The sequence below is a fragment of the Odocoileus virginianus genome, chromosome 6 (assembly GCF_023699985.2).
Source record: "Odocoileus virginianus isolate 20LAN1187 ecotype Illinois chromosome 6, Ovbor_1.2, whole genome shotgun sequence".
Taxonomy (NCBI): Eukaryota; Metazoa; Chordata; class Mammalia; order Artiodactyla; family Cervidae; genus Odocoileus; species Odocoileus virginianus.
The window spans coordinates 5,956,075-5,980,286 of NC_069679.1; the positions used below are offsets into that span (position 1 = coordinate 5,956,075).

Genomic DNA, 24,212 nt, shown 5'->3' on the forward strand with positions numbered 1-24,212 from the left:
GTACTAAGGAGGAAATTAAAAAAAAAAAAAAGTTACCTGTATTAATGACTTTAGGGATAGGATCAATTTCCTCATCTATTACAAAAGGTTCTGGCCTGGGGAAGACTTGCACGTCGGCGGTTAGGTGGCCGCACTTGAGAACAGCATGGAATGGTGTGTACGCCAGATCTATCAGCTTTCTAGAATATGATGATTATTTGTTACAGGAAGAGCAGTATGACACATGTACTTTTTTCCAAGTAAATTTTTTTTAAGATGTCAAGTGTGTTTTCCCTTCAAGTTTATTTCAAAGCTATGATGTGACCATTCGTGAATCAGAACAAAATCTGATATTTTTGGTGAGGAAATTTCAATTCTGAAAAGCCCAAAACGCAAGTTCATCTTTGAAATTGCTATCAATGTAAGGAAGTCGGTACCTATAGGCATTATAGATTTAGATATGCTTAATTTAAAAGGGAGTGAACTTTTAAAAGTCACTACTATCAGTCATAATATCTGAAAAAATGTGCAACTTGGGGAAAATGAAATGACACAATTAGAAATAGTAAACTAGATATTATTGTTTCCTATTAAATTATAATAATAGAGTGTAAGGAGGCAAAAAAGTTCAATGTGTATACTCACCCAAACATAGACTGTACATTTTTCAAGCACAGGGGACCATCAATAGTAAAAATCTGCCCTTCACCATTGTTTAAATCTATAAGACGTTCAAGGCAATCCAAGGAATCAGTGCTCTGAAGCTAGAAAGCAAAACGACCCTTTTAAAGTGGCATAAAATGAGACATTATCAACACACCAAGGTCACATAAGGGAGATCATTTTTTTTTTTATCAATGTGAGAAGGAAAACAATTTTGACTCAAAGTTACCAAAGAGGAATGTTACAGAAAACTATACCAGTAGAGCTATTTCATTTCAAGTAGTTTTGCAATGATTAAGAGGTGACTGCAGCTAGTATTCACAGACCATCTTCCATTCCAAATGTTTCTAACATCTTTTGGTTAAAAACCATCATTATCTACATTTTACAGATAGAAAAACTCAGATGAAGAAAAATCTAATAACTTTCCAAGCTAAATGTGAAAATCAGGAAGTGGAGTTTAATAAAACATTCATCAGAGTTGTGTTACTTTACAAAAAGAAAAAGCATACTTCTGTTGACATTCCTAGTATAATGGATGTTAAGATTTCCTAACTGAGGGAAACGCTGAACACCAAAAAGAACATTTTGACTCTTCAGCATGTGAAGGATCTTTGTAGGAAGTAGGATGGATAACAACTCCTTCTATGTCTCTTGAGATGGGGCAACACTGTGCTTTCAGAGAGCTTTTGAGACAGAAAGTCTTTTCAAATATAATTAGTAATCAGTCTCAGATGAAACAATGCAGGTTGATGTGATAGTACAGACATACCTCATTTACTGAGTTTCCTAGATACTGCCTTTTTGAAGGTTTGTGGCAAACCAGTGTCAAGCAATTTTATTGGCCCCATCTCTCCAACAGCATTTACTCACTTTGTCTCTGTGTCACATTCTGGTAATTCTCCCAATATTTCAAACCCTCCACAAGCAAAAAGATTACAACTCGCTGAAGGCTCAGACGATGGTTAGCATTCTTTGGCAATAAAATATTTTAAAAATAAGGTATGTAGATTTTTCTAGACTTAGTGCTATTGTACACTTATCAGACTAAAGTAAACAACTTTTATATGCACTGGGAAAGCAAGAAATTAATGCAGATCGATTTATTGTGATTCCTGCTTCACTGCAAATCCCACTTTATTGTGGTGGTCTGGAATATCCTGCAGTATCTTTAAGGCATGCCTGTATACGTAATGCAATATTAGTGGAATATACTAAAAATTAAACTGAGTCCCAAAACATATCTAGTCAAACTAAAAAGAACTTAGTACAAAGCATTACCTCCTCCAGATTCGCCATGCACATGATGTACAACTTAGATGGAAAAGGAAAAGGTAGTGGAAACCTGTTGCTCTCGCTGCGTTGGTTGTGAGTAGCCAAGGAGTGCCTCAGAGACCCTCTACCGATGCCAAGACAGCCATCTGTCACCAGAACAACCTGTTTGCAAAGAGTGAGAGGAGCTTTGTCCATGAAATAACATATTTATTTAAGGCAGTCTCATTTGGCAATGTTTTAATTTTTCCCGAATTGCATTTGCACTGAAAAATGTACCTCTGCAGGGATACAAGCAAAGATGTGAATAAATCTCAATTAACATTTTGTCAAGTGAAAGATGACAGACACATTGTATGATTCTATACATACATATACGTGAAGTTCTAGAAAAGGTAAAACAAAGCTAAGATAAATAGGGAATGTAGGGTGATACTGGGTAGGAAGGGGCATGATGAAACTGTACGGTAATGGAAATGTTCTATATCTTAACTGAAAGAGCAGTTATACAGGTGCATACATTTGTTAAAACTCTATAAAAAAAACCTCAATAAATGTACACTTAAGATCTATGCATTTTACTATATTTTACCTAATTAAACCATTAGAGAAAAGCACCTACCTGTAAACACTTAAAACAAGGACAAAACCACTCATAACCAATTCTTACTTAACTGTATTAAAACTAGAATCCTACTTCTCAGACAAGGAGTTGGCACCTAAGGCGCTGCTGTCAAAAATGGCATAAGGATTTATGTATGTCCCTAGGGGGTATCAGCACAGACGTCTGAAGACTGATTCATGACACTTTATTTTCAAAGATGATAAACTTTATCTACCTCTGGTCAACTAAAATGACAACTGCTTTAAACATGTGTTTATAAACATGTATTTATTTACCATGTATAGATAAGACTTTTAAAATGCATTATTTAAAAACAAATTATTTATTTATGGGCTGTGCTGGGTCTTTGTTGCTGTGCGGGCTTTCTCTAGTGGTGAGCGGGGGCTTCTCTTGTTGCAGGGCACAGGTTCTAGGTGTGAGTGCTTCAGTAGTTGTGGCACATGGGCCTGGCTGCTCAATGGCATGTGGGATCTTCCCGGACCAGGGATTGAACCCGTGTCCCCTGCACTGGCAGGTGAATTCTTATCCACTGTACTATCAGTGTGTATATGTGCTCAGTCGTGTTAGACTCTGTGACCCATGGACTGTAACCTGCCAGGTTCCTCTGTCCATGCAATTTTCCAGGCAAGAACACTGTAGCGGGTTGCCATTCCTTCTTCCAGGGGATCTTTCAGACCTAGGCATTGAACCCACATCTCTTATGTCTCCTACATTGGCAGGTGGATTCTTTACCAACTGCACCACCTGGGAAGTCCTGAAATGCATTCTTAATCAACCTATAATCTTTAAAAGACTTCAAAACATACTAACAATAGAGATTAGTTACAGATCATTTTCATTTTTCTCATTGCTTCCAAGTGATCCTGTGCAGGGTGGACTTTGCAAGCAATCCAGAGGAGGATCGTTTTTGCTCTCTAACCTAGTCTAGTAACTTGACAATAACAGGCCAGTAAGGCAGTATTAGGTGGTTGTACCGTGTGAAGTGCCAAGATTTACATGTGCATGCATGCGTATTCACTTATGTCTGACTCTTTATGACACCAAGGACTGTAGCCTGCCAAGCTCCCCTGTCCATGGGATTCTCCAGGCAAGAACACTTAAGTGAGTTGCCATTTCCTCCTCCAGGGGATCTTCCCCACCCAGGGATCGAACCCAGGTCTTCTGCATTGGCAGGTGGATTCTTTACCACTGAGCCACCTGGGAAGCCCGTCAAGACTGGCACTTACTTCTAAAGCCCAAGGATGCTTAATAGAGGTCCCCTGGGGAGATGTCATCTCTTGGGAAGGCAGGCAAGGCATATCCCTCTTCCAGGTACCAACAGCTGCTACCTAATGATTTACTTCTGCCACTAGCTTTTTCAGATGCTGTGTGATAATGAAATATTTTTTGTAATGTCCAAATGAAACAGACTTTACTCAGCTAATGAAGACAGAGTCCAGCTTTCTAAAAATCTGGCTAAAAATATTCCATATTAAAACAAATCCATTTGATAGTAACTGATTATAAAAACAATCACTAATAACTTCCACTGTGTTTTGGACCTGGTTCACCCCAAAACTCACCAAGCAAGGCTAAGTAGATCCAGGCCCAGCTCCTTGCCCTCAGGGTACAATATATCTCAATTTCAGATTCCTCCTTTTTGCAAAGGAAGAAGCAAACACTAAAAGGCAGAAGTCTACATGGTGCGCAGGGTCTGGCTCGGACATCCTCTCTGAGCTTCTTCAAACACTGAAGAAGTAGCAAATGAAACTGTGTTACCTGCTCGCTTTCCGTTCGGAGGGTAGTAACCACAAAACTTTACTTTTCATTATAGTTAGGAAGTTAGACAGTCTGTAATGTACCAAATAATGTTCACAAAGTAAGGTGCCAAAGATTTTATTTCTGAAAAGAAATAAAACTTATTTATTGGCTTTTTTTTAGCAAGTGTCCACTAAAGCGATCTGATTTTTAACCTTATTGTGGTAGCTCAGGGTCTTCACTAACTCATGACTTCATCCTCTATAAATAGGATGGCTTTACAGTAAGAAAAGAGAAAAAAGCTTAAAAAAAAAAGGCTGGGTTTACTGAGATACAATTTACATGCAATAAAATTCACCCTTATTTGTATATAGTTCTATGAGTTCCAACAAGTGCATTCAGCCATGTAACCACTTTTACAATCAAGATACAGAGCAGTTCCATCACTTCTCATACTCCTTCATGCTTTACTTAGGTCAATTGCTAATCTTTCCAATTGTAGATTGGGGTAGATTGTAGGTAGCTATAATCTTATATTTTTTTAAAAAACAAATATAATTGATGCTACTGACACTACTGAGGAATTCTGTATTTGACACTACAGTAAAAAATCATATACTATGGTCCACTGACTATTTCTGTAAGCAAAGTTTACTGGAACAGAGCCACACTCATTTATTTACTTATTATCTATGGCTGTTTCTGTGCTACAACAGAGCTGAGGAGCTGCCACAGACCTGCAAAGGCTAAAATACAGAAAGTTTCCTGACTCCTGTTGCAGACTATTATGATTTTCCTTGTAGCAACTTTACTGCTGTCTCCTTTAAAATAAACCACTTCTCGAAGTACCTCTTTATGGCAAATGTTCAACAGTTACAACTCTGCTCTGATTTGTTGCTAATGTAGACCTATCGACTCGAAGGAAAGGGTAACCGATTTTATGACATTGATACACCTCACTTTTTAGATGAGTCAATAGTTGAGAAGATTAAAAGTGTGCTGAATAAATGCTACACTGGAATAAGGCAGAGGGACTACATTGTACAGACGTATACAACTCTATCACTCAGAATTATAATCACCCCTTTCAGAGAGTGTTCTAAAATTCCACTGTGAGCCCTCTGTATTTTATACAAATAACAGCAGTTTTCAATAAGCCAATTTACTAGGAGGATGCTTTTCTTAAGGCATAATTGCACTGCTTTCTGAGTATACTGGTGTTGATTTGGTTTTAAAAAGATACCAACAACATATATGATTGTTTGTGGAAATTACAATGCATGCTGTGTCAGAGCCTGAGGAAAACTGAAGCACCTCAGTGGTTAATGCTTTTAACTTAGGGCAAAGAAAAAGAATCAATCTTTTACCTGACAAGGAATTGCACCACCCCATTCTTGCTGAACGATATTGCACACACCAACTAATGCAGACTCCAAGCAGGTTTTATCATAATCATCCATATTACTTAGTGCTTCCTGATTGAATGAAAGATAAAATTGTTCATTATTCCTTAATGTTTTAGTTTGTTACTAGAAAAAAACATAAACTGTTCGAAGCATGAATGTCACACAGGGGACACTGCATTTCCGAGAGCCCAAAGTACACTTTCTTAAAGAAAATTGGTAAAACAGACTTCTTCAACTGTAAAGGATGATAAGAAAGAGCTTCCCTTTATTTTGTCCTCTCATCAGGTGAGACTGAAGAGCCCATTAAGTTCATATCTTTGTAAATGAGCTTGACAGAATAGTTAAAATGAAAAATGTTTAAGCACATCACAAAAATAATGCCAAATTTACTGAATACTATCACCATCTTAGGCATTTTACATGCATTTAATCATGATAACATCCTATAAGGTGTAGATGATTAACCTATTTTTAAACTAAGGAAACTAAGGTACAAAATGATTAAGTAACTTTCCCAGGTCTTATGCCCAAGTGGCAGAATCTAGATCTGAACCCAGTCAGTCAGACTCTAAGACTCCTGGTCTTAATCATCACTCTGCACTATCTATATAGCAACTCTTTACATTTCAAACTACTAAACATCCAAGGCCCTTAGTTTATTTCCTTATAAGAAATCCGGTGCAATTAAAAAAAAACAACTTTGAGTCACTTTTAAAAAAAGTGAGATAAGTGATTTAACAGAATGTTACTACTTATATTTAAAAAGCAAACTACACTGATCCTGAATCAATTATTAAATTGTTCATTTTAATTCCACAAACACTGGCTGCTGCTCCCTATCCACAAGGAACTTCGTGAGGCATTGTTGGAAACATCAATAATTTAGAGATGTTGCCAGAAAGTAAATTCTTTGGCATATCACAGACAAACCTTTGGAAGGTAACACCAATCAATCAAAGTTTTAAAATGAGGATTTCTTGGCATCTGTAAATCAGAGGCTATTTGTTGGGGAGGAAATATACTCCTGAATTACTCTAGAATGAAGGCTTTTGTAAGGAAGGGCTATTTTTCATCTCAAGTTTATAGAAAAGTAGAAAATAGTACTGTTGAATAAAGATCCTGAACCTTAGGGAACAGGGCACTACATCCTGAGATGTTCCCCTCCCACAGAGAATTTCAGAAAATCAAGAGAGGTTACTACGGCAACAACTCATAGCTCTAACTCAGAGCTCTACTAAAGGCTGAGGGCCTACTGGTTATAATCCTTGTTTTATAGTTATATTCAGAATAGTATACTCAGAGACTTATCATTAAGCAATTCCAATTATAAATATTCAGTGCAGTACAATAACACTGTTTTCCTTCCTATAAATTTGGGCCCTGTACCTATAATAACTCATTCCTTTTAGTACCTGTAGGGTGTTATAATCTCTTGTGAAGGGAACCATCAACTCCCAGAGGGATGAAAAGACCACCAGGGCTGTAAACTCAAGCTTGTAATTTGTGGCCATATGCTCAAAGAGCATTGTCAAACCATGGGCGGCCAGGTGCTTGCGCTGGTATTCCTCAGACCCCTCGACAGACACAGGCCGGGTCATGGAAAGAGATACGTCCATTACCACCACTGTAGGCATGATGAAAGCGATCCTGGTAGTCCCAATCCGAATGCAAACAGAAAGCTATAGATAGAGAAATGTTGCAGAAAACAGACATAATTAGGTCTTTCATGTCATGGAAAAAAATGTGTTTTTTTTTCATCGTGTGTGTGTGTGTGTGTGTGTGTGTGTGTGTGTGTGTTAGTCGCTCAGTCATGTCTGACTATTTGCAACTTTGTGGACCTGTGAGGCTCCTCTGTCCATGGAATTCTCCAGGCAATAATACTGGAGTGGGTTGCCAATCCCTTCTCCAGGGGATCTTCCCAATACAGAAATCGAACTTGGGTCTCCTGTGTTGCAGGCAGATTCTTTACTTTTCATCATAATTTTAACCAAACTTGCTAGAAATAAGTGAAGGCAAACCCCGTTAAGTTGAGGTAAGGGCAAATCTGCAGGGACGTCAGTGTGAGGGAAGCAAGCAACTTTGCTGCTCTAGGGCCTCTCTATGAGGACCACTCCCAAGAATCACCCACTAAATGGCCATAAATCAAGGATCATCTTAAGTTATCGCTAGTAAAAATAAAATAAAATATTAAATTCAAGTAGCCCCCGAGTTGAAAATGTTCAAATGTCATACAACATTCCTACACGACCTCTCCAACACTTAATTTACTAAAGAACATTTCTAGAACATTTCTAGTTGTCTTGTGGTGTTTTCTGACAATCAACCATTTTTGGGGGCACCATCACTATCCTACTCAATACAGCAGTATTTGGGCAAGTGTTTGCTGAATTATCTTGTTGCTTGATGTCCTCATTAAAAAAACTGAACGCAAAATATACAGTGAAAGGGCTAGTAAAGTTATAGTCCAAACTAGACAAAGCTGGAAATCATTAAGCATGACAAAACCAAACAACTGCCTCAGCAGTACTCATCACAGACACACCAGCAACAGTGTTTTAAATACGAAGGAAAAGAACAAAATTAAAGAATATGTATGACAGGGGGCTTCCCTAGTGGTTCTAGTGTTAAAGAATCCTCCTGCCAATGCAGGGGGCCATGGGTTTGATCCCTGGTCTGGGAAGATTCCACATGCCCATGGGCGACTAAGCCTATGAGCTGCAGCTGCTGAGACCACTGCAACTAGAGAAAGCCCGAGTACTGCAACGAAGACCCGGGACAGTCAAAAATAAATAAATAAAATAAATAATAATAAAAAGGGATATGTATGACAGCTGGCATTATCTCATGAAACTGTATGAAAGTCAAAATGGAAAAGACGCAGATAAAGCAAAAAGCTCTTTAAAATTATGAATTGAGAATCCGTATGAAGAAAACATTTCTGTGCTCAGAAATAAAAAAGTTTACAGATATATAGACCTGCTGTTGCTGCCGCTACTCTATTATTAAGAAAACTAGTCTAGTCACACAGTGAAATATCATATAGTATAAATGACATAAATAGTCATTAGTATAAATAGTATAAATATCATGACACACATCAATATCAGAAATATTTATATAAAGTATCAGCAACTGAGAAAAGCAGGTCATAGGACTATATTTATACAATGATTACAACTTCATGAAAACCATATTGCATATATTCAATTAGAGAAGTCTCAAGATGGACATAAATAAGTTAGAAATTTAATCTTCACTAATTTCTTTCTTGGAACTTACTTCAAAACACTGAGTGTTTTAGTACCATGTCCAACTGCAAATATGTGATATTCTCAAATTCTATTTGTAAAAAGGCTGTTGGGAATTCAGGGCATTAGGGCTCACAGAAACAATGTTATAAAGGGGGATCAGGGGCTCAGATTAAGTAGGAAAAGCCTTTTTACCACATAATGGCCTAGATACATTTCAAATACAGTAATGACTCATGTATTCAATACCAATAAAGACTAAAAGAGATTACTCCTTCAGACTCAGTATTCCAAAATGTTTAACCATTTTGATAGAAAAAATTAAAATGTGCATCCATAATCTGTGCCTCATTAAATACAGTGTGCTAAACATAATTCATTCTGATTTAGCATCACAACTATAAACATTAATACTGCCCAGCACAGTGCTGACTGATGTTTTAAATTATACTGCCATTGTTCCAAGTGTGTGCTGCAAAACACTATCCTGGACGGATGCTCCAAGAAAAATGAGTTCAGTTCTTATTAAAGATACCGAGGGCTTCCCTGGTGGCTCAGTGGTAAAGAATCCACCTGCCAAAGTGGGAGACATGGGTGCAAGCTCTGGTCTGGGCAGGTCCCACATAACACGCAGCAACTAAGCCCGTGTGCTACAAATATTGAGCCTGTGCCCTAAAGCCAGGAACCGCAACTACTGAAGCCCGTGCATCCCATAGTCTTGCTCTGCAACGAGAAGCCACCGCAATGAGAAGCCCTGGCACTGCAACAAAGAGGGGCTCCCTCTTGCTGCAACTAGAAAAAAGCCCACACAGTAACAAAGACCTAGCACAGCCAAAAATAAATAAAAAAGACACAGAAACTCTACAGCAAAGAATTCAGTTTCATTTGCTAACTCTGTACTTCCCATTTAACCCCCCTCTGATCATCAGTTAAGGTCCCATGGAACAAGTATTATGTAGAACAAATCCAGAAACATTGCCTTTTACTCAAGGGATCCAGGCTGTTGTGTTTTGATGCCTCCTCTTCATAACTAATTTTTGGACCATCAGTTTGCATTCTACTTGCCTCTGTAATCATCCTTCTTTTCAATTTTGGGCTTTTGGCGACTATGAGCTAGAAAGCCAGGTAATCCAGCTTGTTAAAACTGTGTCCAAAGTTAACAGGCTCAGAGAGTTTCTTCGAGAGTCAAATGCATGCACTAAAGCTTATTAACTTAGTACTATTTCATCTACTCATCTTTCCAGACCCTTTTTCGACCTCAGCTGTGTTGTTCAACAAGTGAGGTTCTGTGCAATCCTGGTTCAACTACAGTACATTGACCACAAGCTCAACAGGAGCAGGGGCAGTGTGAGTTCTTGCCCATCAGTGTCTCTGAAGAACCTATCATATCAGAACCTCCCTGGTGGTCCAATGGTTAAGATTCCCGGCTTCCACTGCAGGGGACGTGGGTTAGATCTCTGGTCAGGGAATTAAGATTCCACAGGCAGTGTGGCAAAAAAACAAACAAACAACAAATTAAAAAAAAAAAGGAACAAAAGACTTTCCCACAACTGGCACATAGTATGGATTTGACAAAACTTGATAATTACTAGTGAACTACCTCTCAGCACCAGCTATAACATTAATTTTTGGCAAAACACATTACAAATTTTAACTCTGCACACCAGAAACACACTTCCTCCTCTCCTCCTTCAAGCAGAGGTATCAGGAACTTCTATGCGTCTGCCTACACAGAGTTTATCCACCTGCTATGGTATTCCCACTCAAGTATAGAGGCCTTTATGAAAGTTACGGAAAGTTGGGGATGAGCAGTACTGACCTCATCTCTTAGGAGAATGAGAATCAAGGGACACAGATTTAGATCATATATAAGAAAGTATTTCCATCCAGCTCATGAAATCTGCTGTAATACTGGAATGGGTGATCACAGCTTGCAGTCTTGCCTTCTAGGAAGGCAGCTCTGGAGCTGGCTCTTTCTTCTGACTGATACGTGTGTGTCCACCCCCAAACACACCTCCTTAACAATAGCAGAGTCATAGGATATCAATTCGGAACTCAGGTTGTAAGCACAGAAGTAAAAGATGGAAGTGAATATTCTTGAAGAATGGTTCACTCAAGCAGCCTAGGCCTGATTAAAATGGAAAAAAATCCCTCCCCACACAGTTCAGCAATTCTGTGAAAACACGTTATTTCTCTCTTGGGTTGAGTCTTACCTTCCACCCCACCCCCACACTTCTGTCATAAGTACTGTTTACAAACGATGCTTAAGACAACTGGTAGTCTTCTTTTCCCAGAACAGTCTACTCTTGAGAAAAGCTCTTAGTCCCTTGATGTGGCCATCTCCAGCAGCTACATATTTATAATTCTTACCAGAAGGAGACAATTAGCTTATTCATAAAGAACTGATTCTTACCGCTCTTAAGGCGAGATTCCACTCGAATTTCTAGGGATCCACTAACCTACTCTTAAGTTTCTCTGTTGGCCTGGCATCCCTTGCCTGGTTGAGTTCCCTCCACCTTTCTCAGTTACAACTTCACCTCTCAAGTGACAACCTGGAAATACAGAACTCCTGCATTTGGATAGCGTCTGTTTGGAGTTGTGTTTTTACCTTAAAAATCACTCAAAAATGTTTGAGATCTAGAAGTCTCTCCTATGAGAAGAGGAGGCGAAGGGGGCCTGGGCAGGGGCCCGCAATGGTGTGCTTGTGCGGAGATCCGAAGCCGCAGAACGAAGAAAGGCGCAGAACTGGCACCCAGGCAGCGGAAAAGCCGGGCGTTGGCCCCGCGCTGTTCCCCGCCGCGGACCCCTTCTCCTGCAGCCGTAACAAGCAATCAAAAGCAAACTACAGTCTCCGGCCTCCTCCACTCACGCCGGGCCCATCACCGACACAGTCCGTCCGCAAAAACTTTCCGCCCGCGCGCAGCAGCCGGAACTACAGGGCCGCGCGACGAAAAGGAACTCAGCGCCCGGGTTGCGCGAGGTGCTTGGGGCGGGGCTTTAAGGACTTTGTGGGCGGGGCGCTACATCTGCGAGAAGCTACTCGGCTCGTCTTGCTCAGTGCCCCTCATCGCAAAGGTTTTGCGACGGCCGCCACCTATTCCTCTCCCCACACGACCACGACTTCGCCGGGCCCTGGGTTGTGACCGCCTCTTCTCTCTTTCCCCGTTCTCGGGCTCTTCCTTTTTTGTTTCTGGCCTCCTGCCCTCCTGCCTCTCGTTGACGCTTGGGCCTCAATTATCTGTGTAACCCCGTGACCTATTCACAGTCTGTCTCCTCACTCAGCTGGGCCCGTTGGTGCACCAGCTTGACCCTCACTGATATCTGCCCCTCTTCCCCGTCCCTCTTCAGACCCCTCACTCATATCCTCTGAACCAGCTGACAGACCCCTCTTCCAACTCTTTTTGAAGTAATTCCTGCTTGAGTAGTGCCCATACTAAGCATACTGTGTTTTTCGTAGCTGACGTGAGCCAATTTCCACATCAAGACTTTCCCTCTTGGTCTCCTCAGCCCGGATGCTCACTTTGTCTCTCGCACAGAGTCGGACACGACTGAAGTGACTTAGCAGCAGCAGCAGCCTTTGAGGGAGGCAGGGAGAGGCTTCAGTCAGCTCCCTTGCCCTGGCCAAGGTCACTGCTGAGGATTTGCACTTAGGTTTTTCTTGAGGCATCATGGGTCCTTGCCTACCTCACCTCTGGCCACCCGGTGTCCCCATAGCAGCCTATGCCTCCGCGAGGTCTTTGAGGGGACAAGAAGAGGCTTTCTTTCTAACCTCTTGGGAGCCAGGAAATGTCAGCTAGAGACAGGCCTGAATGAATGCCAGCAGGCCCCTGGCTAGTTATGGTTCAAAGAACAATTCTGTACCACACAGGTTACAAGTGGGAACAGAAAGGCATCCAGAAGGCTTTAGGCCTTTGCCTCCTTTTCTTCTGCTCTTCACTGATGGGGTTTGGTTGGGGGGTGGGTCAAGCAGGGAGGATATTTTGAACTGAAGAACTGAATCTGACTAAGTCACAGTTTGTTCTGTGGGAGAGTGGGGGCTCCAGTTGCTGTAGTTCTTTCCTATCTCCTCCTTATATCAGAGGAGGCAGAGGATGGCACATCAGTCCTTGGGAATGTCCCTGGCAGCATCAAGGACCAGGGACAGAGAGATTGCCTTATTTGCTTCAGAACTCCTCTTCCAGCTTGGCTGGTCCCACCATCTCAAGACTCCTGTGCTTGAGCAGGCGCTGGAATCTAGGTAAATAAGGCTGCATCCTGATTACTTTGTTATAATTTAAAATTCTTTCCCTAGTTGGAGGGATGTGGCCAAGAACGTGTGGGTAAAGGAGTTGCTGAGTTACCCCTAATGTGTGACGACAGCCCTGTGCTCAGTTCCAGCTCAGTTCCATGGACTGATGCATTACCTTACCCAGTACTAAAGATTGAATTTATCATCTTCTGAATACAGGCTTTCAGGAAATCTGGGAAGCAAAAGGCAGTTGATTAAAATTGATGATGAAAGGTAGAACTACCAAGAGGACCATATCACTTGAGGCAACTGGTAAGTGCTTTTGTTTTTGTTTTTTAATTCTTGGTAGAATTCCATTAAACATCAAAAGGTTGTTCAGTGAATATAAAATCAGAGAACGTTAGCACAAAATGTTAGAAGGTCTTAAAGGGTATGTCTTTCAAGTCAGAGCAGGCTAATGAATTTCTTTTTCCCACTCAAGAGACCTTTAGCATTTGCATGTATCCTCACATACATTAAAGGAAATCAATAAACAACTTCTTTTTGCATAACCTATCATCCCCTTTATTTTTTCCTGCTTTGAAACGGTGGACCACGTCACAGAGGCTTTGAAAGGCAGAGTGATTTGGTCTCCAGTCTGGCAGAGTAAAGGTTAGTGACAGAAATAACATGCTTCTCACAGAAGCCAGGTATTGGGGCTCAAGGGAGGTTCAGGTACCCATCCAGTCTCCTACAGCATGTGTTGAAATGTAGATTCTAAGGCCATGCTGACTGAATTGAAATTTCATGGATTGGTGCCTAAAATGTTCACTGTTAAGTTCCCAATATGATTTTTTACCTACAGAGAGGAAAGGTAAGGAGTGAGTGAGGACAAGGGGAAGAGAGAAAGTGTGGGCAAGGCAGTGAATCCACATTCCTTTTCTGTCCTTCCCTCCCTTTCCATCTCCTATACTGTCCTTTGCCCTATGTCTTCCTTCCTGCCTCCTCTAGTCTAGATCTTGTCCAATTACAAATCATACTTCTAAGCTCCAGGCTGTCTGCTTTCTCTCATCATCCCACCCTATTCCTCTATTTTCACCAAAGTAGAAGTCCAAAGAAATTGTAGATCTGTCCCATTTGTCTTAATAATACTGAAGATTTTCAAACATAGACAAAGATGGGGAGTAGCATAATAAACCCCCACATATCCTTCACCCTGTTTCTATTATCAGCTCAATTCTCAATCCTCTTTCATTTATACCCTGCCCACTTCTCTCCAACATTTTGTTTTGATGCAGATCACAACATCTTGTCCATAAATATTTCATTATGTATCTCTAAAAGAGAAGGATTTTTTTAGTGAGGAAACTTTAATTTTAGAGCACTTTTAGGTTCACAGCAAAATGGAGTGGAAAGAACAGAGTTCTTATATCCTCTGTCTAGCACACACAGCCTCCACCACTGTCAGCGTCCCAACACCAGAGTGATACATTTATACTCTATGAACCTACCATTTCTGTCCTTTATTGAACCCATCTTCGCATGAAATGTTCCCTTGGTATCTCTAGTTTTCTTTTTCTTTTTTTTATTTTTCTAATTTTCTTGAAGAGATCTCTGGTCTTTCCCTTTCTGTTGTTTTCCTCTATTTCTTTGCATTGATTGCTGAGGAAGGCTTTCTTATCTCTCCTTGCTATTATTTGGAACTCTGCATTCAAATGGGAATATCTTTCCTTTTCTCCTCTGCTTTTTGCTTCTCTTCTTTTCTCAGCTATATGTAAGGCCTCCTCACACAACCATTTTGCCTTTTTGCATTTCTTTTCCATGGGGATGGTCTTGATCCCTGTCTCCTGTACAATGTCACAAACCTCCGTCCATAGTTCATCAGTCACTCTGTCTATCAGATCTAGTCCCTTAAATCTATTTCTCACTTCCACTGTATAGTCATAAGGGATTTGATTTAGGTCATACCTGAATGGTCTAGTGGTTTTACCTACTTTCTTCAATTTAAGTCTGAATTGGGCAATAAGGAGTTCATGATCTGAGCCACAGTCAGTTCCTGGTCTTGTTTTTGCTGACTGTATGGAGCTTCTTCGTCTTTGGCTGCAAAGAATATAATCAATATGATTTTGGTGTTGACTATCTGGTGATGTTCATGTGTAGAGTCTTCTCTTGTGTTGTTGGAAGAGGGTGTTTACTATGACCGGTGTGTTCTCTTGGCAAAACTCTATTTGCCTTTGCCCTGCTTCATTCTGTACTCCAAGGCCAAATTTGCCTGTTACTCCAGGTGTTTCTTGACTTCCTACTTTTGCATTCCAGTCCCCTATAATGAAAAGGACATCTTTTTTGGGTATTAGTTCTAAAAGGTCTTGTAGGTCTTCATAGAACTGTTCAACTTCAGCTTCTTCAGTGCTACTGGTTGGGTCATAGGCTTGGATTACCGTGATATTGAATGGTTTGCCTTGGAAACGAACAGAGATCTTTCTGTCATTTTTGAGATTGCATCCAAGTACTGCATTTCAGACTCTTTTGTTGACCATGATGGCTACTCCATTTCTTCTAAGGGATTCCTGCCCACAGTAGTAGATATAATGGTCATCTGAGTTAAATTCACCCATTCCAGTCCATTTTATTTTGCTGATTCTTAGAATGTCGACATTCACTCTTGCCATCTACTATTTGACCACTTCCAATTTGCCTTGATTCATGGACCTAACATTCCAGGTTCCTATGCAATATTGCTCTTTACAACATCGGACCTTGCTTCTATCACCAGTCACATCCACAACTGGGTATTGTTTTTGCTTTGGCTCTATCCCTTCATTCTTTCTGGAGTTATTTCTCCACTGATCTCCAGTAGCATATTGGGCACCTATCGACCTGGGGAGTTCCTCTTTCAGTATCCTATCATTTTGCCTTTTCATAATGTTCATAGGATTCTCAAGGCAAGAACACTGAAGTGGTTTGCCATTCCTTTCTCCAGTGGACCACATTCTGTCAGACCTCTCCACCATGACCCGACCGTCTTGGGTGGCCCCACATGGCATGACTTAGTTTCATTGAGTTAGACAAGGCTGTGGTCCTGTGATCAGATTGGCTAGTTTTCTGTGATTGTGGTTTCAGTGTGTCTGCCCTCTGATGCTGTCTCACAACACCTATCATATTACTTGGGTTTCTCTTACTTTGGACATGGGGTATCTCTTTACGGCTGCTCCAGCAAAGCGCAGCCGCTGCTTCTTACCTTGGATGAGGGGTATCTCCTCACAGCCACCCCTCCTGACCTTGGACGTGGAGTAGCTCCTCTCGGCCCTCCTGTGCCCAGTGCATCCGCTCCTTGGATGTGGGGTAGCTCCTCTCAGGCTACCACCCCTGGCCTTGGGCGTGGGGTAGCTCCTCTCTAGGACTGTACAAAAAAGATCTTCACGACCCAGATAATCATGATGGCGTGATCACTCACCTAGAGCCATACATCCTGGAATGTGAAGTCAGGTGGGCCTTAGGAAGCATCATTACAAACAAAGCTAGTGGAGGTGATGGAATTCCAGTTGAACTATTTCAAATCCTGAAAGATGATGCTGTGAAAGTGCTGCACTCAATATGCCAGCAAATTTGGAAAACTCAGCAGTGGCCACAGGACTGGAAAAGGTCAGTTTTCATTCCAGTCCCAAAGAAAGGCAATGCCAAAGAATGCTCAAACTACCGCAGAATTGCACTCATCTCACACGCTAGTAAAGTAATGCTCAAAATTCTCCAAGCCAGCCTTCAGCACTAGATGAACTGTGAACTTCCAGATGTTCAGGCTGGCTTTAGAAAAGGCAGAGGAACCAGAGATCAAATTGCCAACGTTCGCTGGATCATCAAAAAAGCAAGAGAGTTCCAGAAAAACATCTATTTCTGCTTTATTGACTATGCCAAAGCCTTTGACTGTGTGGATCACAATAAACTGTGGAAAATTCTGAAAGAGATGGGCATACCAGACCACCTGACCTGCCTCTTGAGTAACCTGTATGCAGGTCAGGAAGCAACAGTTAGAACTGGACATGAAACAACAGACTATTCCAGTAAGGAAAAGGAGTACGTCAAGGCTGTATATTGTCACCCTGCTTATTTAACTTATATGCAGAGTACATCATGAGAAACGCTGGGCTGGAAGAAGCACAAGCTGGAATCAAGATTGCCAAGAGAAATATCAGTAACCTCAGATACGCAGATGACACCACCCTTATGGCAGAAAGTGAAGAGGAACTAAAAAGCCTCTTGATGAAAGTGAAAGAGGAGAGTGAAAAAGTTGGCTTAAAGCTCAACATTCAGAAAACTAAGATCATCGCATCTGCTCCCATCACTTCATGGGAAATAGATGGGGAAACAGTGGAAGCAGTGTCAGACTTTATTTTTTTGGGCTCCAAAATCACTACAGATGGTGATTACAGCCATGAAATTAAAACATGCTTACTCCTTGGAAGGAAAGTTATGACCAACATAGATAGCATATTAAAAAGCAGAGACATTACTTGGCCAACAAAGGTCCATCTAGTCAAGGTTATGGTTTTTCCAGTGGTCATGTATGGATGTGAGAGTTGGACTGTGAAGAAAGCTGAGTGCCGAAAAATTGATGCTTTTGAACTGTGGTGTTGGAGAAGACTCTTGAGAGTCCCTTGGACTGCAAGGAGATCCAACCAGTCCATCCTAAAGGAGATCAGTCCTGGGTGTTCATTGGAAGGACTGATGCTGAGGCTGAAACTCTTAATACTTTGGCCACCTCATGCGAAGAGCTGACTCATTTGAAAAGACCCTGATGCTGGGAGGGACTGGGGGCAGGAGGAGAAGGGGACGACAGAGGATGAGATGGCTGGATGGCATCACCGACTCGATGGACATGAGTTTGAGTAAACTCCAGGAGTTTGTGATGGACAGGGAGGTCTGGTGTGCTGCGATTCATGGGGTCGCAAGGAGTCGGACACGACTGAACGAGTAAACTGATGAACCTACACTGACACAGCATTATCACCCAAAGTCCATAGTTTATTATAGGGTTTACTCTTGGTGCTGTACATTCTATGGGTTTTGACAAATGTATGGTGACATGTGTCTAGCATTGTAGTGTACAGAATAGTTTCACTGCTCTAAAAATCCTGTCTGCTCTTTTTATCCCCTCTTCCATGACTTCCAGGAACCACTGATCCTTTTACTGTCTTCATGGTTTTGCTTTTCCAGAATGTCATATAGTTGGAATCATACAGTAAGTATTCCTTTCAGTTTGGCTTCTTTTGCTTGGTAATATGCATTTAAAGTTCTTTCATGTCTGTTCATGGCTTGATAGCTCATTTCTTTTTTGTGCTATATGTTAATAATAATCCATTGTTTGGGTAAACCACAGTTTACTGAAGAATATCTTGGTTGCTTCCAAGTTTTGGCAATGATCAGTAAAGCTACTATAAGCATCCTTGTGCATGTTTTTTTGTGGGCAGAGGTTTTTCAACTCAAGTAAATAAATATCATGGAGAGAGATTGCTGGCTTGTATGGTAAACATATGTTGAGTTTTGTAAGAAACTGCCAAACTGTCCTTTGAAGTGATTGTACTATTGTGTATTTCCAGCAGCACAGGTGATTGTACGTTATATATTCCTGTTGCTCTACCTTCTCACCAGCATTGGATGTTGTCAGTGTTCTGGATTTTGACTATAGTAATAGGTAAATAGCGGTATATCATTGTTGTTTTAATTTGCAGTTCCCTAGTGACATATGATGTTGAACATCTTGTCATGTGCTTACTTGCCATCTATATATCTAATTTGGTAAAGTGTCTGTTCAGGTGTTTTGCCCATTTTTTAATCAGATCATTTGCTTTCTTCTTGTTAAGTTTTAAGTGTTGTTTGTATATTTTGGATGTGTGTGTATGTGTTTGTGTGTGTGCTTAGTCGCCCAGTTGTGTCCAACTCTTTATGACCCCATGGACTGTAGGATTCTCCAGAAGAATACTGGAGTGGGTTGCTGTGCCCTCCCCCAGGGGATCTTTCCAACCCAGGGATCGAACCCAAGTCTTCTGCATTGGAGGTAGATTCTTTACCATCTGAGCCACCAGGGAAGCCCTTATTTTGGATAATGGTCCCTTATCAGATATGTATTTTGCAAATATTTTCTCCCAATCTGACTTGTCTTCTCATTCTCTTGAAAGGGAGAGACTTAAGTCCGTAACAATTACAGTACCATTATCACATTTAAAATAAGTAGCAGTAAACCCATGTTTTCATCAAATACCTAGTCAACTTTCAAATATCCAGTTGACTCATAAATATAATAAGTTTTACTTTTTTACACTTTGGTTGTTTGAATTAGGATTCAAGTAACATCCAGACATTGCAATCTCTTGATATATGTCTAAAGTTTCTTAATCTGTAGGTTTATTCCTACATATCTTTCTTCCTTTGCAGTATATTTGGTGAAGAAACTCTAATCTCCCTCTCAGTCCTCCTTCAGTCTTTTTCCCAGCATTTGAGAAACCTGCAAAGCTTTCTCAGTCTAAAATAATGGACTCATTGAAGAAACAATTTTTTACAATTGCAGTTTCAATTAACTTCATCTCTGCTCTGTAAATAGGGGTGAATCTTATCCACAATTGGATCCGCAGGGTCTGGAATGTGACACTCGATATGTATTTGTGAAAAGAAGATAGAAGGAGGGAAAAGAGGTTGTTAGGAAAAAGGTCAAAGAGAAAAAACAAAATTTGGTGGGTACTACATTTGTCTGAGAAAGTAGAACTGAACATTTTAATTTAGAACACCCTCTCCTTTGAAAAATGATATAAAGTCTAAATTTTTAAAGACTTCTCATAATATAGGCCTACATCTTCCTTTCCAGGCTCTCCCCTCACCCTCTTAAAACTTTGGTAATATATTTCACTGAAAAAGCAGATAAAGCAAAACAAAACTATTTTTTCAGTCAGTTCCGTTCAGTCACTCAGTCATGTCTGACTCATTGTGACTGCATGGACTGCAACATGCCAGGCTTCCCTGTCCATCACCAACTCCCAGAGCTTGTTCAAACTCATGTCCATCAAGTCAGTGATGCCATCCAACCATCTCATCCTCTGACATCGCCTTCTCCTGCCTTCAGTCTTTCCCAGCATCAGGGTCTTTTCCAGTGAGTCCGTTCTTCGCATCAGATGGCCAAAGTATTGCAGTTCAGCTTCAGCATCAGTCCTTCTAATGAATATTCAGAACTGATTTCCTTTAGGATGGACTGGTTTGATCTCCTTGCAGTCCAAGGGACTCTCAAGAGTCTTCTCCAACACCACAGTTCAAAAGCAGCAATTCTTCTGCACTCAGTTTTCTTTATGGTCCAACAGTCACATCCGTACATGACTGTTGGAAAAACCATAGCTTTGACTAGACAGACCTTTGTTGGCAAAGTAATGTCTCTGTTTTTCAATATGCTGTCTAGGTTGGTCATAACTTTTCTTCCAAGGAGCAAATGTCTTTTAATTTCATGGCTGCAGTCACCATCTGCAGTGTTTGTGCAGTCCAAAAAAATAAAGTCTCTCACTGTTTCCAATGTTTCCCCATCTATTTGCCATGAAGTGATGGGACTGGATGCCATGATCTTCATTTTTTGAATGTTGAGTTTTAAGACAGCTGTTTCACTCTCCTCTTTCACTTTCATCGAGAGGCTCTTTAGTTCTTCTTCACTTTCTGTCGTAAGGGTGGTGTCATCTGTGTATCTGAGGTTATTGATATTTCTCCCAGCAGTCTGGACTCCAGCTTGTGCTTCATCTACCCCGGCATTTCACATGATGTACTCTGCATATAGGTTAAATAAGCAGGGTGACAGCATACAGCCTTCACATACTCCTTTCCCAGTCTGGAACCAGTCTGTTGTTCCATGTTCGGTTCTAACTGTTGCTTCTTGACCTGCATACAGATTTCTCAGGAGGCAGGTAAGGTGGTCTCATGTTCCCATCTCTTTTAAGAATTTTCCACAGTTTGTTGTGATTCACACAGTCAAAGGCTATGGAGTAGTCAATAAAGCAGAAGTAGATGTTTTTCTGGAACTCTCTTGCATTTTCCATGACCCAACAGATGCTGGCAATTTGATCTCTAGTTCTTCTGCCTTTTTTAAATCCGGCTTGAACATCTGGAAGTTCTTGGTTCAGTTCATGTACTGTTGAAGACTGGCTTGGAGAATTTTGAGCATTTGCTAGCGTGTGAGATGAGGGCAATTGTGTGGTAGTTTGAACATTCTTTGGCATTGCCTTTCTTTGGGATTGGAATGAAAACTGACCTTTTCCAGTCCTGTGGCCACTGCTGAGTTTTCCAAATTTGCTGGCATGCTGTGTGCAGCACTTTAACAACATCATCTTTTACGATTTGAAATAGTTCAACTGGAATTCCATCACTTTGACTAGCTTTGTTTGTAGTGATGCTTCCTAAGGCACACTTGACTTCACATTCCAGGATGTCTGGCGAAAGGTGAGTGATCACACCACTGTGGTTATCTGGGCCATGAAGATCTTTTTTGTACAGTTCTTATGTGTAATTCTTGCCACCTCTACTTAATATTTTCTGCTTCTGTTAGGTCCAGACCGTTTCTGTCCTTTATTGTGCCCGCTTTTAGAAAGTTATAAAAGAGACTTCCCTGGGGGTTGGTCCAGTGGTTAAGACTCTGCCATGCAATGCAGAGGATACAGGTTTGATCCCTGGCAGGGAACTAGGGTGCCGTATGCCGCAGAGCTGCTGAGCTTGTGCGCCACGCAAAAGGTCCCATATGATGCAACTGAGACCCAAGGCAGCCAATAAATAAATAAATAATAATTAAAAGTTATAGAATTAATTCATTTATATGGGAAGAATTCAAATAGTTTCAAAATACATGAAGTGAAAATTTAGTGTTTCCTTTCTTAGAAGTAACCGTTTATATCTCCTTGCCTTAAGTATGATTCCAATAGCTGGGTTTGAGAGATATAGTACAAGGTTTTTTTGTTTGTTTGGTTTTGTTCGTTCTATATTTGCTAGTGACAAAAGTACATCCATTCTTATGTAGTCTTTGCAGAAGTGTTTCTACATAAATATATTATGATTGGACTTACTATGGGCAGGGCATTTACTGTGCTAATAATATTTAGTCAACAAACAGTTCTTGAGCTCCTGCTTTGTGCAGGCACTAGGCAGACAGCCATGAACTGGTCACGCAGAGTCCCGAACCTCATGAAGCTGACATTCTAGGTGTCATTCCTTTTAGTTTTATGTCTATTTATTGACTATGTGAATCACAACAAACTGTGGAAAATTCTTAAAGAGATGGGAATACCAGACCACCTCACCTGCCTCCTAAGAAATCTGTATGCAGGTCAAGAAGCAACAGAACCGAACATGGAACAACAGACTGGTTTCAGATTGGGAAAGGAGTATGTCAAGGCTGTGTGTTGTCACCCTGCTTAGTTAACTTATATGCAGAGTACGTTGTGCGAAATGTTAGGGTGGATGAAGCACAAGCTGGAATCAAGACTGCCGGGAGAAATATCAATAACCTCAGATACACAGATGACACCACCCTTACAGCAGAAGGCAAAGAGGAACTAAAGAGCCTCTTGATGAAAGTGAAAAAGGAGAGTGAGATGGCTGTCTTAAAACTCAACATCCAAAAATGAAGATCATGGCATCCAGTCCCATCACTTCATGGCAAATAGATGGGGAAACAGTGGAAACAGTGAGAGACTTTATTTTCTTGGAGTGCACAATCACTGCAGTTGGTGACTGAAGCCACAAAATTAAAAAACACACGCTCCTTGGAACAAACCCTATAACCAGCCTAGACAGTATTAAAAAGCACATCACTTTGCTGACAAAGGTCCGTCTAGTCAAAGCTATGGTTTTTCCAGTGGTCATATATGGATGTGAGAATTGGACCATAAAGAAGGCTGAGTGCAGAAGAATTGATACTTTTGAACTGTGGTATTGGAGAAGACTCTTGAGAGTTCCTTGGACTGCAAGGAGATCAAACCAGTCCATCCTAAAGGAAATCAGTTCTGAATATTCATTGGAAGGACTGATGCTGAAGCTGAACTGAAATACTCTGGCTACCTGATGCAAAGAACGGACTCATTGGAAAAGACCCTGATGCTGGGAAAGACTGAAAGCAGGAGAAGGGCATGACAGAGGATGAGATGGTTGGATGGCATCACCAACTTGATGGACATGAGTTTGAGCAAACTCTGCGAGTTGGTGATGGACAGGGAAGCCTGGCATGCAGCAGTCCATGGGGTCGCAAAGAGTCGGACATGACTGAGTGACTGAACTGAACTGATTTCTTTTAACTGCTATATAATTGACTACTGGAAAGATGAGAAATCCTTTATGTAACCAGTAATTCATCACTGTTTAGGTAGATTTCAGGTTTTGCTCTTCAAGCAATGCTGGCAGACTATCATTGGAGCTTTTCCTTTGACTGAGATGGGAAGCCACTGGAATGATTGGAGTGTGGAGAGACTTGATCTGACTTACAGTGTAACAGGGTCACTTGTGCTGCTATATCAGATTTACCCGCTATCACCAGTGTCTTCACCAGTATTGGATATTATATATTTTTTAGTCTTTTTCAGTTGGTAAGCAGAAAACAAACAAACCGTCTCTATTGCTTCAGTGGACATTGCTTTGTAAAATCAGATCTGACAGGGTGAGTTTTACTCAGTGGGCTGTTTGACACTTACTTAGAGAGGAGTTGTTAATTGTACTGATACTGTGTGGATCCCTGAGTGGCCACGCTGAAGCCCACTGATAAGGCCTGTTTGGCCTCTCCTCTAGACCCCAGGCCCTTCTGGATAGGTACCAGACTGTGAAGCTAAAATTCTGTCTCTGAAGTGATACCACCCTGAAATGCCACCCCCTGTTGCAGGTATGGCTCCACTCACTGCTTGGAGAGATGAAGTGTCATGGGATGTTTGGGGGCTTATTTTGCTCATTTTCACCAGTGACAATTGCATAGTCAGTTAAAAAATTCTATAAATGATATAACACAAAGAATTAAAACAATATAAACAAAAGGTCTTGGACAATAACACTGTTCAATATCTGATGAATCCAAG

At 40.9% G+C, this 24,212-nt stretch overlaps 2 protein-coding genes across 5 annotated transcripts in view; one reads left to right on the top strand and one right to left on the bottom strand.

Moving 5' to 3' along the window:
- INTS14 (integrator complex subunit 14) overlaps nt 1-11,848 on the bottom strand; it is a 32,147-nt gene extending 20,299 nt beyond the window's left edge. Inside the window, exons 1-6 of one of the 2 annotated variants that reach the window (XM_020870843.2) lie at nt 11,539-11,848; nt 7,095-7,361; nt 5,644-5,751; nt 1,924-2,079; nt 625-743; nt 37-179 (exon numbers count right to left, since the gene is read on the bottom strand). In XM_020870843.2, coding sequence (XP_020726502.1) covers nt 37-179; nt 625-743; nt 1,924-2,079; nt 5,644-5,751; nt 7,095-7,316 — 748 coding nt within the window. In that variant the 5' untranslated portion in view covers nt 7,317-7,361; nt 11,539-11,848. The remainder of the gene's footprint in view (nt 1-36; nt 180-624; nt 744-1,923; nt 2,080-5,643; nt 5,752-7,094; nt 7,362-11,538) is intronic. The other variant, XM_070468648.1, reaches the window with a different exon arrangement.
- A 114-nt stretch (nt 11,849-11,962) lies between these two features.
- Nucleotides 11,963-24,212, top strand: part of SLC24A1 (solute carrier family 24 member 1) — a 54,670-nt gene continuing 42,420 nt past the window's right edge. For 2 of the 3 annotated variants that reach the window (XM_070468645.1, XM_070468647.1), the window contains exons 1-2: nt 11,963-13,167; nt 13,378-13,470. The gene's annotated coding sequence lies outside the window, so the exon portion shown is untranslated. Of the gene's footprint in view, nt 13,168-13,377; nt 13,471-18,304; nt 18,374-24,212 lie in introns of all 3 variants that reach the window. The other variant, XM_070468646.1, reaches the window with a different exon arrangement.